An 18,238-nucleotide genomic window follows, 5' to 3' on the forward strand; every position below is an offset into this window, starting at 1 on the left:
TTGGTAAAGTATGCATAAAAGGAGAGTAATTGTCCATAATTCTGCACCATTTGATAGTTGTATTTCCAGTTTCGATCATCATGATGTAGTAGTGACAGCAAAGAAAATCTATTGACCTACTGGTATTTTTAAAAGACAGTCTAACTTTCTGTTTTGTCAGTTTACACTCAAGAGATATATACAGTGCATTCGGAAAGTATTCAGACCCCTTGACTTTTTCCACATTTTGTTACATTACAGCCTTATTCTAAAATGATTTGAATTGTTTTTTTCCCCTCATAAATCTACACACAATACCCCAATGCACTGTATGTTTGTGTTAATTTTTGCAGTAAGTCGTCTTCTCTTGATGAATGAATTTGCAATTTTGACGGTATCATTTAGCTTTGATGAATGTATTTATGTATTTATTGTTTTGCGAACAGCCGCAGAGTTCTGTGTCTCGTGAGCATCGTTTTGAAAATAGATATTGTTCAAAAAAATGCTTGTATGCGATAAGATAAAAAAAAAAAAAAAACGTAATGATAATCCCAAATGCTTATTTAAATGTACATGCTTGTGTTCTAAGGCACCAAGTGGAAGGGTCTCTGCTCCAGTCCACGTCATTTCTACACTTCCTCTTTATGCACTAATGAAAACAACTCCTTAAGTGTTTTTATCTCTTCCCTGACAAAATGTTTGTCCTGTGCTCTCAGGCAGCAGAGTGTAACATTAATCAACATAAAAACACTAGTCAGACCTGAAGTGCAGTCTGAAAATTCTGCTCCTCTCTGCCAAAGTGTCTGAACAGATATATCAAAACAAAGCAATTTGCACTGTCATCATGGGCAGTAGAACAAGATCTCAATGAAGTACAGTCAAACTATACCCTGAGTGGGACAGTAGACATACAGTTGTTACACTTATATTTTAGTGCTTTGAAAAGGCACAGATACCAAAAGAAACAACCTTTCTTTGGGACCTTACTCATCCACATTTTCTCTTCCTTAAATAATACTTCCATTTGAGTTCATGCCGAAACATAAGTTACGTGCATACCCAATAATCACGATACGTGCTCTATAACAGAGCAATATGATTCCAGTTATTCCTACGAAATGAACGAGATGGCCAATGAGAACAGAGATTGAAGAGAACCAGCATTATGCATATGGAGGGAGGGAAAAAGTGCAGTATGTCCACTACCCAAGTGCTTCTGTGGCTAGCTGGTTGTCCTAATGTGCTAAACTGTAACATTACAGATATGACACTGTATTTCTTTCACTATTCTTACACAACATATACAGTGCCTTGCAAAAGTATTCATCCTCCTTGGCGTTTTTCCTATTTTGTTGCAATACAATCTGTAATTTAAATGGATTTTTATTTGAATTTCATTTAATGGACATACACAAAATAGTCAAAATTGTTGAAGTGAAATGAAAGAAATAACTTGTTTCAAAAAATTCAAAAAAATAAATAACAGAAAAGTGGTGCGTGCATATGTATTCACCCCCTTTGCTATGAAGCCCCTAAATAAGATCTAGTGCAAACAATTACCTTCAGAAGTCACATAATTAGTTAAATAAAGTCCACCTGTGTGTAATCTAAGTGTCACATGATCTGTCACATGATCTCAGTACATATACACCTGTTCTGAAAGGCCCCAGAGTCTGCAACACCACTAAGCAAGGGGCACCACCAAGCAAGCGGCACATGAAGACCAAGGAGCTCTCCAAACAGGTCAGGGACAAAGTTGTGGAGAAGTACAGATCAGGGTTGGGTTATCAAAAATTTCAGAAACTTTGAACATCCCACGGAGCACCATTAAATCCATTATTAAAAAATGGAAAGAATATGGCACCACAACAAACCTGCCAAGAGAGGGCCGCCCACCAAAACTCACGGACCAGGCAAGGAGGGCATTAATCAGAGAGGCAATAAAGACACCAAAGATAACCCTGAAGGAGCTGCAAAGCTCCACAGCGGAGATTGTAGTATCTGTCCATAGGACCACTTTAAGCCGTACACGCCACAGAGCTGGGCTTTACGGAAGAGTGGCCAGAAAAAAGCCATTGCTTAAAGAAAAAAAGAAGCAAACGTTTGGTGTTCGTCAAAAGGCATGTGGGAGACTCCCCAAACATATGGAAGAAGGTACACTGGTCAGATGAGACTGAAATTGAGCTTTTTGGCCATCAAGGAAAACGCTATGTCTGGCGCAAACCCAACACCTCTCATCACCCCGAGAACACCATCCCCACAGTGAAGCATGGTGGTGGCAGCATCATGCTGTCGGGATGTTTTTCATCGGCAGGGACTGGGAAACTGGTCAGAATTGAAGGAATGATGGATGGCGCTAAATACAGGGAAATTCTTGAGGGAAACCTGTTTCAGTCTTCTAGAGATTTGAGACTGGGACAGAGGTTCACCTTCCAGCAGGACAATGACCCTAAGCATACTGCTAAAGCAACACTTGAGTGGTTTAAGGGGAAACATTTAAATGTATTGGAATGGCCTAGTCAAATCCCAGACCTCAATCCAATTGAGAATCTGTGGTATGACTTAAAGATTGCTTTCCACCAGCGGAACCCATCCAACTTGAAGGAGCTGGAGCAGTTTTGCCTTGAAGAATGGGCAAAAATCCCAGTGCCTAGATGCGCCAAGCTTATAAAGACATACTCCAAGAGACTTGCAGCTGTAATTGCTGCAAAAGGTGGCTCTATAAAGTATTGACTTTGGGGGATGAATAGTTATGCACGCTCAAGTTTTCTGTTTTTTTTTCTTATTTTTTGTTTGTTTCACATTAGAAAATATTTTGCATCTTCAAAGTGGTAGTCATGTTGTGTAAATCAAATGATACAAAAAATCTAATTTAATTCCAGGTTGTAAGGCAACAAAATAGGAAAAATGCCAAGGGGGCTGAATACTTTCGCAAGCCACTGTACATCTGCTACTGTATCTGTAACACCATGTGTCATTTGACCCTTTATGAGTACCACAAATACTGTTAGTTACTGCAACTCCTACTTCATTGTTAATGCATGACTGTACTACACAGGTTGACCATCTATCTAGTCAACTCAACCAAGCTAAAGGATCTCAGCCCAACTGACCAAGTGTTCCTCACCATTCCAATAGTAGATGAATAATGTTGGGAGGCTGTGGGAGTTTTTCTTGGTCTTTAGAAGTTTAGGCTCTGGTTTCTGTTAAGCAGACTGTGAGAAATTAATTTGTAAAAAGCGCTATATAGCCACAGATGAAATGCAATTGACTGATGATTGACTGATTGATTGAATAAGTATTTATCCCAGTCAGGGATATGTAGATAAATCTCCAGCAGAGGGCGCCAGCGTACAATAGCAATGATTCCAAGTGCCTCAGTCAGTCAGTCAGTCAGTCAGTCAGTCAGTCAGTTGTAGCTATAGGTAGAATAGAGCCTTGTCTCTCATTCCCACAGCAGGCAGGACAGTGGGCTTTCACATAACGCACAGCCCTTCTCTCTTCAGCCTTCCACAGCCCTGAGGCTGGGTACTGTAGTCCTATGTAGATGCAGTAACCAGAGGAGGACTACAACTGGTCCGACTCCTCGCTGGAGCTGAGGCTAGGCCGGGACAAGCCTGGGGCCACAGTTCTGGGTGTAGGGGGCTCAGAGGGGCGTGTGCTGGGCTGGGTGGAGGGCACTGTGGGGGCTTCGTACTGGGGCAGGTCACCTTCTGACGGCAGTTCCACCCCATCTGGGAGGTAGGGAGGCGGTGGGAGGTCGAACCACGGAGGCCGGCTGGAGGCGAGATGGAGAAGGAGAAATAGATATGTAAAGGAGCGCACATATAATTATGCTACTATTGTTCTGAAATTAATTTAGTTAAGTTTAGAGACAGATCAATACAACAAACACATTTAAATAGACAAAGCTACGGTTGGCAAAACAATAAGCCTCACACTACTCCCTCCAGTACACTACACAGTATGTCTCAAGTGGACTCTTAGCCTACCTGACATCCAGTACAGCCTGGGAGTAGGAAGGCGGTGAGTCCATGGGCATGCCAGCGGGGTAGAGGGCCCCAGACAGCAGCTGTAGCCCTGGGGGACCTGCAGTGTACTGGGCCGCAGCAGACGGGGAGGTGGGGGAGAGGCCAGAGCCTGCTGGGTGGACATGTCCCCGGTCTAGGATGACCAGGCGGGACAGCAGCAGGGGCTGGTGGTGGTGGTGGGAGGACCCCCGGACCCCACGGGGCAGCAACACGCTGCGCTTCCTCTGGTGGTGCAGGACCAGGGCCAACAGCGCCACCACCAGGACGAAGATGACAGCGCTGCCGATGACCGCATAGGTGATGCTGGGGTAGTAGCGCAGCCGGTAGTCCAGGGTTACAAAGTCCTGACCTGGAGCCTCTGGAGGAGAGAAGGGAAATATAATAAGAATGGGTCCGTTTTATGTAGGACTATCTCTAAGGGGCAAATGAGCTTACAGTTAATCTCTACAGCACCTATGCTGAGTTCAGGAGCTTAGTGTCTGGGATGAAAACAGAGAGCAACACTACGGGAAAACTCAGATTACTGCTGTTGAGGAGAGAGCAATGCGCGCGCGCACACGCACACAAGAGTAACACTTAGGAACTCACAGCTCAAGATGAGAAAAGTGGGATAGTAGTCAGAAACACAGCAGCAGCCCACGGGTTGAAATGAACAGAAGGAGTTGCAACACTAATAAGGAACACTGTGCTTTAGTATTCCAGATGAGAGGAGGGAAACATTTCCTGTATGGATGGTGTGTGTGTCTCTGTGCCTGTGTGTGAGAGAGAAGTGTTGGAGTATGGGGGAGGGGGGGACCAGGGGTGCACTCAGAATTAGCCTGAATAAAATGTGAGTCCCCCGTCCCCCAACAGCCGCCACTAAACAATCACCGTCGCCCCTTCCCCTGTCATGGTGATGTTCGTTCACTCAGACCTGGCCGTTCCTTCCCTCAGTTCCCTGGTCCTATTCATTATGCGCTGAGCTCTGCAGAGAGAGATCCAAAACCAAAATTAATTACTACAGTAATTAGCGCAGTAAAAGAAAAACAGATAAAGGGATCCCACCGCTGCCACCCGTCTCGCCCACCAGACGCACAGACAAAAGGAACTCATAATCAGGGCCGTCACCAGAGTTTCATAACATTCAGGGCTCAGTCCTGTGGGTTCGAGAAAAAAAGGTACTTTCTAAAATCATTTCCTGCAATTCTACGTCATTTTACATGACTGGAGACAATGCAATAATATTTTTTTATACCACATAAATGATTAAAATGACAAGCGACTCTGAGATCAATACAACCAACAACCCATGTCTTAAAAGCAACCAATAGCATAGGCCAATGAAAATAGTGGATACACAGATTTTAGGCCTAAAATATGAGGAGGAAATTATAGTACCAACTTTTTCCCGCAATTGTATTTTGAAATATTGCGAAATACCTTCTAGCTGCTGCCTGCTGTTCATTGACAGACACAACTTAACAATCAGCTGTTTTATATTTTCCGGGTGGGCTGCCCAATTGCGGGATTCCCGACTGTAGACTAGGCCTATGCGCTCTAATGTGACAAAACACAATCTACAGATTAAAAAATAAAAATAAGCTATTGATCCTCTGGCTAAATTATGCTGGTGCAGTATTTTCAATGATTTCATTTATTTTTATAGAGACAGGAGTAATTATATAATTTGGCAAATGTATTTCAATTTATCTGCAACACTTCCAGCACCCCTTCCTGCAGCGCTATGTTTTCTTTCATGCGCTGTGCTCTCCCCAAGGCCAAATAATCAACACTTTTTATTGTTAATTCAATGGGTTGTGGTCAGTAACCCCATATTGTGTAGGTAGGCCTACTGTTACAATAATATTTAAAATAATCTATCAGCAAGTAGCCTAGCCAACAATTACAAGATAATACATTCAGTAAGTCAATGAAGCCAATAGTGGTGTCAGCTATATTGTTATTGAAACGATGTAGGCCTTATGACCTTTTTAAACAATAAGAATATGTCAAATTACTTGAATATCCTATGGGAAAAGTGTACACATTTGTACTCGCATTAGTACGCTAAGTGACTGAAATGCATCAGAAAAGTATTGGAAAGTTCAGGAAAACATCAGGGAAGCTCATCAGGTAGGCTATAGGCCTAATATGTGTGTCAGATCTGCATTGCTTTCAATTGCTAGACTAATGATCATGAGAACTCACCTCCACTTAGCTACCATTTCTCAACACCATTTTGACCAAATATCCAAACGGAGATTCAGTGAAAACAAAAATCTGACATTGATTGAATTATCAAGATGAGTTCCAATGCTTGTCTCAAAGCAGCGCAATGACGCTGTCCCAATTATCAGTTGACCACACATGGCAGTTGCTTTACATTTATTATAACCAGTGGTGTAGTGCTATTTTTTTTAGGTAGTCTCCCGGAGCACCATTTTTATTATTATTAAGCCATCATTTCTGAATGAAAGTTGGTACCGACATGAAGCCTATTGTATAAAATAATTTTAGAATATACATACAATGCATCATCCAAATTGCATGATTGCCTATGCCTACACAAACTGTAAGTAGCTAAATCCTAAAACACCAAATTAGGCCTACCTTATTATAAATTAGGCCATCATCACTGTCAATCGTGAATGATAATTCTTCACGTTTTACAGGTGAAACGTCCATGCTGCATGCATGCCAACCATTTGATCCCAATCAGTTTCATGGGAATATGCATTCTGATCTTCTTGAATGATGTACAGTAAGGGTGGCTAACCGGCCCAACTAATCTCATTTTAGAGCAGATGGAGTTAAACACAGCCACCCCATGAGAAAAAAATGCAACATTTCAGCACAATCATCCTACATTGTCATAAGGAATGACATGGTGTTTTTAGTAGCCTGACATTATCATGCTTTTATATTCGGTTTGTTATGTAGATTACTAATGAATCATTAAGTGATCTTGCGAGACATAGCACCATTCTGAGAAGTGGCGGAGGGTCGCTCTACTACAACCCTGATTATAACGGTTGGATGACTTCGGGAGTTTCATGTAACCACAGGTCTATGAATTAAGTGGCGCATTCAGTTGACAATTTTTTTTTACACTATTGCAGCAGCGCAAAATATTATGGGCTGACCCAAAATCATTCGGGGCTAAAGCTCCAAAAGCCAGGTCCTGGTGACGTCCATGTTCATAATGCCCCCACATAAACAACGGGTGGGTATTTGGTGCGTTTAGCGATAGAGGGCCTATATGAAAAGGCTACTGTTTTTGAGAGAGAGAGAGAGAGAGAGAGAGAGAGAGAGAGAGAGAGGTGGTTTGTTTTTGACACAACAGCGCTTCCCTAGCTGTCAGGGGAGCGAGGTAGTGTCTTGTCTCTACTGCACTACCTGCCCGGTGATATTGAACTGGTGTTTCTGATGCAGACACTGAAGGGAATAGAAGCACACACACCTTTCTATTCAATAAGGGAGCTTTGCCCCTCCCAGATGACACCATCACCTCTAGCAGAGTCTCTATACTCATAAACCTTTCCCCCCTGGAGAGGTAGAGGGCCAGAGATCACACCGGCTCTGCCTGCTGCTCCCACAGACCACTTGAATCATACCAGAGTGCATTCTCTCGTCTCCTTCCTCCCCCATCCTCTCTCCTCTCAGCGCCTGCTCTCCCTTCTTAGTACCTGCACTGCCTCCTCCTTCCTCCTCTGTCCTCCCGGCTCTCCTCTCCTGCGCTCGTCCTTTTTATTTATTCTACCTCTCCATCCTCTCTAATGCTTGCTCTCCCCCTCCTCCCTCCTCTCAGCTCTCCCCTCCTGCTCTCTTCCATCTCCCCCACCATCTACCTATCGGCGCCTGCTCTCTCAACCTCTCCTCTCTATAGGCAGTAATTTACTACCATGGAGATGACATGTAGCTGGAACAGGAACATGATATACAACAACTGCACTCAGTCTATATTATACACTCAATAAAACATACAACCATATACAGCTCTCCCCCTCTCTCCTCGCCGCTGTTTCCTTCTCTCGCTCTTTGTTTTTATGCCTTTCCTTACCCAGTAATTACTCTCTCTCTCTCTCTCTCTCTCTCTCTCTCTCTCTCTCTCTCTCTCTCTCTCTCTCTCTCTCTCTCTCTCTCTCTCTCTCTCTCTCTCTCTCTCTCTCTCTCTCTCTCTCTCTCTCTCTCTCTCTCTCTCTCTCTCTCTCTCTCTCTCTCTCTCTCTCTCTCTCTCTCTCTCTCTCTCTCTCTCTCTCTCTCTCTCTCTCTCTCTCTCTCTCTCTCTCTCTCTCTCTCTCTCAGCAGTTTTAGTCAATGCCTCCACTGTGCAGTGGTACAGGTAATTCTACAGCCATGCTTCTCCACCTCTTATCATTCCTTGTGTCTGTCTTCTACAGCCTCTCTCCTGTGGTGGAACAGTCTGTGGTGGAATTGAAATGAAAAGGGCAAAGAAAGTGCAATGAAAAAACGGACTGCTGACTGTGTGAATCAATTACTAGAAAACTCTATAGTGTGGTCTGTACCATTACGGCCGAGACCATATACGTGTGTTGGATCAATGCCAGTGTGTTTGACAGCCTGACTCAGAAATGCAGTCCCACCAGGTGAAGAGTGTGTTCTTGTCGTTTGAACTGAGCGAGGAGGTGGTGTGGGAGGTAGATCCCTTAAAGTGTCATCACAGTGTGTGTGTTTGTATATAAAAGAAACACACATTCACACACCACAGACAGAAACACAAGGGTGCAGTTATAGTGTGACACACAAACCTAAAAACAAAGCCTGAAAAATAAAGTAATTTCTACCTGCCTAATCTCTTTCTTACTCATGATCCAGATGCATAGACAGGAGGAAGACAGACAGGAAAGTGAGACACGGTATTGGAGAATGCCTGCTGTATTGAGTGACAAACAAGCTGAGGGCCAACATTGTAACATAATAGCCTATCGAACATGCAGTGGTTACAACGAGCAGCACTGAAACTCTACTTTGTTTGATCGAATCAAACTATGACAGACATTAACAGAACACTGCCATTTTGTTGCTGGGATACAGGGGCTTTTTTTGAAGCGCATTCCTTCATCCTGATTGGACAACTGCCTGCAAGTATGCTAATGAGCAACTCATGTCAACATGAATGAGAAGAGAAAGAGAGAGAGAGAGAGAGAGAGAGAGAGAGAGAGAGTAGAGAAAGAAAGAACAGAAAATAGAAAACAGTAGCACCACATCCTAATTGCCCCTCTTTATAAAGCCTATCAATAAAAATAGGGAGCTGGGAATACAGGAATAAAGGAATAGAGACATTTTCCCTGCTTATACTCCAGGAGAGGAGATCCGCATCTATACAATAACAACCGTACACAGCAAATCCTTTCTCTACATACCTAGACACATAATGCATTCACATACTCTCCTTTAGAAGAGAGAAAAAGAAAACAAGGGGAAAAACACTATCTCCTGCTACAACATTCCACTGCTTCTAGAATGTGTCTCCAGTTGATTGGTGTGTTTGCCTCATTCCACACTGTGTGACGGTTGATAATTACAGGTGCTGGTCCAGCTGGCGGCCTGCGGGCCCGTTACCATGGACACGGACATAACAGCGAGAGAGGTTTGTGATGATGGTGCAGCGATGGAGTCAGTGACAAAGCTGGCCGCTCCACAGATCAACACATTAGCTTCAGCCAGAGTAAAGAGGGCCATGCTGTGGAGTGGAGCAGTGGTGAGACGTACCACTAGGGGGCAGGCTGTTCCTATATTTTCACCACATTTTGGGAAAACTGGTTTCCCTCAGTGCAGGCCTAAAACCTCAAACAGGAATAGTCCTCCCGTCCAAGTTCCCCCAGTGAGGGGAGGCCAACACCCCTCACCCCCTGGGCAGCCCTCCAGAGCACCAGCAGGAGAAGGGGTACAACACAGCCCAAACAGGGGGACCAGCCATCTGGCTAACAGGCTTCAAACATACCCCGGCGCACGTGCGCACTCACACACATACTAAGTGAGAAAAAAGCAATACACACTATTCAAAAATTCCAACACGTCTTTCATTCTGGTCCAAATCTGCTAGCTAAACCCTAGCCACATGGAGGGAAATCTATAAATGATTGGGGAGAAACTACAAACAAGTAGTAGGAGCCTTGCTGTTCATGCTTATGTATGCTAGATACTCAATCTCAGATTCCTCTGTCTGTGGAACAGTGTGTGGAGAGGGAAAACAAACTCTTAAAAATGACTGTGGTGGATGTGGTGGGCAACTTGGCCGAGGGACTGACACCACACTCCCACACTCTCAGAGGGACTGACACCACACCCTCTCCTCTCCTCTCCTCTCCTCTCCTCTCCTCTCCTCTCCTCTCCTCTCCTCTCCTCTCCTCTCCTCTCCTCTCCTAATTCCAGTGGCTGGCTGGCCTTGCTGCTCTCTTCAGCAGTGATAGCATAGCATAGCATGTTAGCTGCTCCCTGACAGACAGACAGACAGGGCCATTCCTTATCCCAGCACACCATTACTCATCCATGCCTGTTGCTGCTGCGTTATTAGTGTTAATGTGTCATGTCATGTGTGACCCCTCCTGTTATTATGTCCTGAGAGAGGGGAAGAGAACGACGGAGAGCGTTAGTATGAGGGAGAAAGTGAGAGAGGAAGGGTGGGATCAACAACATGGAGGGAACAACAGAGAGAAAGCGAGAGTGAGTGAGGCCACGATACAGAGTGAGAGAGAAAAAGACAGAGAGGGGGAGAGAAAAATAATAGAGCGAGAGGTAGTGAGGGGGGGAAGGAGGCCGCCCCGCAGAGCTAGGAGGAGAGGTTTTCATGCTCTATCAGGTCTCCATTTGCCTGTCCTGTAATAACTTGTCCGCTCCATTGCCTGCCACTATCACCACGGCCATAAAACAGTCACACGGTTACAGCAGCACGACCAGCCATGTTTGGAGGCAGGCAATGGAGACCACTAACAGATAGCACCACATCCATACACACTGGGGGGAGGATGGAGGGATTGAGGAATGGAGGGGGTGTGAAAGACTGATAGAAGGAATATAAGTGAAAAAGAAAGAGTGATGGAGGGTGGAGGGAGGGATTGTGGGACAAAGTGAGGGTGAAAGAGTGGATTCATAAAATGTATTGCAGTGAGCCAGACTTGGCTGGAATAGTGCAACAAAGACTTGTCATTAGGGATTCCAGTGAAGAAAAACGGTTGGGTGCTTTGGTGCAACACTGAGTGTGTCAAAGACTTTCAAATGTAGAATTCCTTAGAGATAAGCGGTAGGGTGGTGTGGTGTGATGTGTGTGTGTGTTGTTGGTGGGACAGAACCTTCCGCAGGAATAGTAAGAAAAGGGAGGGGTCAGTGGTCAGAGAGAGCTTTGACTACAGGCCCCTCCTACTGAACCTGAGGGGGCCCGTCTCCATGGTAACTGTGTGCTTTGGGCCGAGAGGTGAGAGAGGAAGGGAGGTGTGGGAGTAGTGGCTGTACACACACACCCACACACACTGATGCCCCCTGGGAGTCCTATTCATCCATGTGTCTGTCAGAGAGACAAAGGGAGTCTGTCTGTCCGTCTGTCCATCCGTCTGTATGCTTGTCTGTCTGTCTGTCTGTGTCTGCAGCCTGCAGGATCCACAGGTTCAGGATAGACCTCCCAGAGGAGACAGCTATACTGTGTGCGCGTTCAAAGGGAGCTATCACAAAACACCATGGCTGCAGCTGGACACTATGAGAGAGATACAGAGCTATGGCCACAGCCATTTTATTATGCAGGTGAGGCTCTTTGAGATAAAATTTTTTAATTTTCAAGTGTAAAATAGCAGCAATCAGACTCATTAAAAGTTACAAGTATGTAGGCACAGAGATATACAGATATAGCTCCACAGCCAGTAAGCAGGGTAAAATAACTACCACTAACTTCATGACAGGAACAGGAAATTAGACCATTCTGATTTTTCACAAAACTGCCCAAAAAGGCTGTTTTTAAAAATGTATGAAGGGAATGGAGGTACAGTGGGGGAAAAAGATGAGAGAGGCCTGTAATTTTCATCATAGGTACACGTCAACTATGACAGAAAAAAATGAGAAAGAAAAATCCAGAAAATCACATTGTAGGATTTTTAATGAATTTATTTGCAAATTATGGTGGAAAATAAGTATTTGGTCAATAACAAAAGTTTCTCAATACTTTGTTATATACCCTTTGTTGGCAATGACACAGGTCAAACGTTTTCTGTAAGTCTTCACAAGGTTTTCACACACTGTTGCTGGTATTTTGGCCCATTCCTCCATGCAGATCTCCTCTAGAGCAGTGATGTTTTGGGGCTGTCGCTGGGCAACAGGGACTTTCAACTCCCCTCCAAAGATTTTCTATGGGGTTGAGATCTGGAGACTGGCTAGGCCACTCCAGGACCTTGAAATGCTTCTTACGAAGCCACTCCTTCGTTGCCCGGGCGGTGTGTTTGGGATCATTGTCATGCTGAAAGACCCAGCCACGTTTCATCTTCAATGCCCTTGCTGATGGAAGGAGGTTTTCACTCAAAATCTCACGATACATGGCCCCATTCATTCTTTCCTTTACACGGATCAGTCGTCCTGGTCACTTTGCAGAAAAACAGCCCCAAAGCATGATGTTTCCACCCCCATGCTTCACAGTAGGTATGGTGTTATTTGGATGCAACTCAGCATTCTTTGTCCTCCAAACACGACAAGTTGAGTTTTTACCAAAAAGTTCTATTTTGGTTTCATCTGACCATATGACATTCTCCCAATCCTCTTCTGGATCATCCAAATGCACTCTAGCAAACTTCAGACGGGCCTGGACATGTACTGGCTTAAGCAGGGGGACACGTCTGGCACTGCAGGATTTGAGTCCCTGGCGGCATAGTGTGTTACTGATGGAAGGCTTTGTTACTTTGGTCCCAGCTCTCTGCAGGTCATTCACTAGGTCCCCCCGTGTGGTTCTGGGATTTTTGCTCACCGTTCTTGTGATCATTTTGACCCCACGGGGTGAGATCTTGCGTGGAGCCCCAGATCGAGGGAGATTATCAGTGGTCTTGTATGTCTTCCATTTCCTAATAATTGCTCCCACAGTTGATTTCTTCAAACCAAGCTGCTTACCTATTGCAGATTCAGTCTTCCCAGCCTGGTGCAGGTCTACAATTTTGTTTCTGGTGTCCTTTGACAGCTCTTTGGTCTTGGCCATAGTGGAGTTTGGAGTGTGACTGTTTGAGGTTGTGGACAGGTGTCTTTTATACTGATAACAAGTTCAAACAGGTGCCATTAATACAGGTAACGAGTGGAGGACAGAGGAGCCTCTTAAAGAAGAAGTTACAGGTCTGTGAGAGCCAGAAATCTTGCTTGTTTGTAGGTGACCAAATACTTATTTTCCACCATAATTTGCAAATAAATTCATTAAAAATCCTACAATGTGATTTTCTGGAGGAAAAAAATCTCAATTTGTCTGTCATAGTTGACGTGTACCTATGATGAAAATTACAGGCCTCTCTCATCTTTTTAAGTGGGAAAACTTGCACAATTGGTGGCTGACTAAATACTTTTTTTCCCCACTGTAGCTGCTGTGTTTGAAGTCAGGGGCTGACGGGAGAGCTGGTGATGCTGTTACGGGGAGAATTGACGCCATAGGTGGGGGTGTTTGGAGCTAAACAAGATCATTATTTTCAGTCGAGAGAGAGAGAGAGAGAGAGAGAGAGAGAGAGAGAGAGAGAGAGGGATGAGACAGAAATTACAGATCACAAATTCCAATTGGCTATACTTAAACTCTTTAACAGCATCCTCAGCTCTTGCATCTTCTCTAATACTTGGAACCAAGGACTGATCACCCCTATCCACAAAAGTGGAGACAAATTCAGCCCCAATAACTCCTGTGGTATATGCATCAACAGCAACCTTGGGAAAATCCTCTGCATTATCATTAACAGCAGACTCCTACATTTCCTCAGTGAAAACAATGTCCTGAGCAAATGTCAAATTGCCTTTTTACCAAATTACCGTACGACAGACCACGTGTTCACCCTGCACACCCTAATTGACAAACAAACCAAAACAAAGGCAGAAGGTCTGTTATATAAATTGATGGGGGAAAACATAGGATATTATTATATCCATTTACAAAACAACAAGTGTACGGTTATAATTGGCAAAAAACACACTGATTTCTTTCCTCAGGGCCGGGGGCCGAGACAGGGATGCAGCTTGAGCCCCACCCTCTTTAACATTTATATAAACGAATTGGCGAGGGCTCTAGAACTATCTGAAGCACCCGGCCTCACCCTACTAGACTCTGAAGTCAAATATTTACTGTTTGCAGATGATGTGGTGCTTCTGTCCCCAACCAAGGAGGGCCTACAGCAGCACCTAGATCTTCTGCACAGATTCTGTCATAATTGGGCCCTTGGGCCCAGTTAATCTCAGTAAGACAAAAAGAATGGTGTTCCAAAAAAGGTCCAAAGACCACGAATGCAAATATCACCTACACAAAAAATGATACCTACCTTGGCCTAAACATCAGCACTACAGGTAACTTCCACAAAGCAGTGAACGATCTGAGAGACGCCATCAAAAGGCACATAAAGGTTGACATCTTAATTAGGATCTGGCTAAAAATAATTGAATCAGTTGTAGAACCCATTGCCCTCTGTGGTTGTGAGGTCTCGGGTCCACTCACCAATCAAGAATTCACAAAATGGGACAAACACCAAATTGAGACTCTGCATGCAGAATTCTGCGAAAACATCCTCTGGGTACAACGTAAAAGACCAAGTAATGCATACAGAGCAGAATTAGGACGATACCCGCTAATTATCAAAATCCAGAAAATAGCAATTATATTCTACAACCACCTAAAAGGAAGCGACTCTCAATCCCTCCATAATAAAGCCATCACCTACAGAGAGATTAATCTAGAGAAGAGTCCCCTCAGGAAGCTGGTCCTGGGGCTCTGCTCACAAACACAAACAGGACAGCAACACAATTAGGCCCAACCAAATAATGACAAAACATTTGTGACCTGTTGCCACAAGAAAAGTGCAACCAGAGGAGCACAAACACCATTGTAAATACAACCTATATTTATCTGTTTATTTTCCCTTTCGTACTTCAACTATTTGCACATTGTTACAACATTGTACATAGCCAATAATAAAACATTTGAAATGTCTATGTTCTTTAAATTATTTTGTGAGTTTAATGTTTACTGTTAATTTCTGATTATTTATTTCCCTTGTTCATTTCCCTTTTGTTTATTGTCTATTTCACTTGCTTTGGCAATGTAAACATATGTTTCCCATGCCAATAAAGCACTTTGAATTGAATTGAGAGAGAGAGAGCGAGAGTGAGAGAGAGAGACACACACACCTTTTGTCACACCTAGAGATGTATAATAATCCAACAGGTCCTTTAGCTCACTCATTCCTACAGCAACAAATCCTCCTCTACCCCATGCCCCAGGTCATGAAAACTAGCAGAATTTAAGGATATGTTCCCCTTCAAATGTACGCAGCTTATATCAAATCCCATTAGATTAGCCTATAGACTCAGTCAGCGCTGGGTATTTATCCAACTTAATACCTTTCCTTGGGGTTCCTATCCTAACGTTCACATGCTTTGAACAGGGAAATCCAACTGTGTACATGTTAAATGTTAGACATATTTCAAGCTACCTTCAGAGGACTTTATATTGCTCCCCTTAGATCTAATAGAATAGAATATGCCTCACACTAAATGATAGCAGCAGAATTGTTGCTAAAGGATTTTAACTCTAAGTGCTCACCCTCTGGCCAGGAAAGTATATCAAAGTGGCTGGAGAAAACATAGTCAAGTCTTACAGTGAGGGAAAAAAGTATTTGATCCCCTGCTGATTTTGTAAGTTTGCCCACTGACAAAGACATGATCAGTCTATAATTTTAATGGTAGGTTTATTTGAGCAGTGAGAGACAGAATAACAACAACAAAATCCAGAAAAACACATGTCAAAAATGTTATACATTTATTTGCATTTTAATGAGGGGAATAAGTATTTGACCCCTCTGCAAAACATGACTTAGTACTTGGTGGCAAAACCCTTGTTGGCAATCACAGAGGTCAGACGTTTCTTGTAGTTGGCCACCAGGTTTGCACACATCTCAGGAGGGATTTTGTTCCACTCCTCTTTGCAAATCTTCTCCAAGTCATTAAGGTTTCGAGGCTGACGTTTGGCAACTCGAACCTTCAGCTCCCTCCACAGATTTTCTATGGGATTAAGGTCTGGAGGCTGGCTAGGCCACTCCAGGACCTTAATGTGCTTCTTCTTGAGCCACTCATTTGTTGCCTTGGCTGTGTGTTTTGGGTCATTGTCATGCTGGCGCTGCAGGATTTCAGTCCTTAACGGCGTAGTGTGTTACCAATTGTTTTCTTGGTGACTATGGTCCCAGCTGCCTTGAGATCATTGACAAGATCCTCCCGTGCAGTTCTGGGCTGATTCCTCACCGTTCTCATGATCATTGTAACTCCACGAGGTGAGATCTTGCATAGAGCCCCAGGCCGAGGGAGATTGACAGTTATTTTGTGTTTCTTCCATTTGCGAATAATCATACCAACTGTTGTCACCTTCTCACCAAGCTGCTTGGCGATGCTCTTGTAGTCCATTACAACCTTGTGTAGGTCTACAATCTTGTCCCTGACATCCTTGGAGAGCTCTTTGGTCTTGGCCATGGTGGAAAGTTTGGAATCTGATTGATTGATTGCTTCTGTGGACAGGTGTCTTTTATACAGGTAACAAGCTGAGATTAGGAGCACTCCCTTTAAGAGTGTGCTCCTAATCTCAGCTCGTTACCTGTATAAAAGACACCTGGGAGCCAGAAATCTTTCTGATTGAGAGGGGGTCAAATACTTATTTCCCTCAATGTATATTTACATTTGATTAGGATCCCCATTTAGCTGACGTCATGACAACAGCTAGTCTACCTGGGGTCCGACACAATAAAAAATACATTACAGACAAAAAGGTTTGGGAGCATAGATGGGACACTTATCTACAAATGGGGTTGGGGGCTGACACAGACACGGACTGAGCATTTCTCATTTTAACTCAAGCCACATGGGAACTTGTGGTGATAGGAGTCTTTGTGAGCGTCTGAAGATCAGGTTGAAGGTGATTTAGTGCTCAGCACAGGAGATCATATGTGGCAGGGGTAATGAAAAGACAACGTGTGTGTGTCCTCCATATCTCCTTCACACACACACACACACGCATTCACACCCCACAGTTGGACCAGACAAGGACATAGAGAGTCTGGGCATGGCTTATCTGCTATAGTAACAGAGACCAGTGGCTTTTCCCATAGACCCAGTGTATCCAGCCATGACATGCTCTGATAAAGTTGCGCCCAGAGTGGACTGGGAGGGAGGGAGGGAAGACCGGAGGGAGGCTCAGACACTGGCTCCGTGTGAGTCGATCAGAGTAACATACATCCACCCTGCTTGGCCAATACACATACAGTACATGGCAGTGTGGTGCCAGGAAAATAACCTCTCACTCAAGTCAACAAAACAAAGGAGATGATCGTGGACTTCAGGAAACAGCAGAGGGAACACCCCCTATCCACATCGACGGGAGCGCAGTGGAAAAGGTGGAAAGCTTCAAGTTCCTCAGCTTACACATCACTGACAAACGGAAATGGTCCACCCACACAGACAGTGTGGTGAAGAAGGCGCAACAGTGCCTCTTCAACCTCAGCAGGCTGAAGAAATTTGGCCTGGCACCTAAAACCCTCACAAACTTTTGTTCAGATGCACAATTGAGAGCATCCTGTCGGGCTGTATCACCGCCTGGTATGGCAACTGCACCACCCGCAACCGCAGGGCTCTCCAGAGGGTGGTGCGGTCTTCCCAATGCATCACCTGGGACAACAACCACCCGAGCCACTGCCGAGCCACATGATCGTGGACTTCAGAAGGCGAGGTCAGTACATGTGCATCAAAGCTGGGACTGAGAGACTGAAACTCAGCTTCTATCTCAAGGCCATTAGACTGTTAAATACCCTTCACTAGCACATTAGAGGCTGCTGCCTATATACATAGATTAGAAATCACTGGCCACTTTAATAAATGGAACACTAGTCACTTTAATACTGTTTACATACAGTGGGGGAAAAAAGTATTTAGTCAGCCACCAATTGTGCAAGTTCTCCCACTTAAAAAGATGAGAGAGGCCTGTAATTTTCATCATAGGTACACGTCAACTATGACAGACAAATTGAGGAAAA

General features: G+C 44.2%; 1 protein-coding gene across 1 annotated transcript in view; it reads right to left on the minus strand.

Moving 5' to 3' along the window:
- Positions 1 to 2,859: 2,859 nt before the first annotated feature.
- Positions 2,860 to 18,238, minus strand: part of LOC121576395 (low-density lipoprotein receptor class A domain-containing protein 3-like) — a 136,604-nt gene continuing 121,225 nt past the window's right edge. The window contains exons 5-6 of the mRNA XM_041889495.1: positions 3,972 to 4,368; positions 2,860 to 3,757 (exon numbers count right to left, since the gene is read on the minus strand). Of these exons, the coding sequence (XP_041745429.1) occupies positions 3,547 to 3,757; positions 3,972 to 4,368 (608 nt within the window). The 3' untranslated portion in view covers positions 2,860 to 3,546. The remainder of the gene's footprint in view (positions 3,758 to 3,971; positions 4,369 to 18,238) is intronic.

The sequence above is a fragment of the Coregonus clupeaformis genome, chromosome 11 (assembly GCF_020615455.1).
Source record: "Coregonus clupeaformis isolate EN_2021a chromosome 11, ASM2061545v1, whole genome shotgun sequence".
NCBI lineage: Eukaryota > Metazoa > Chordata > Actinopteri > Salmoniformes > Salmonidae > Coregonus > Coregonus clupeaformis.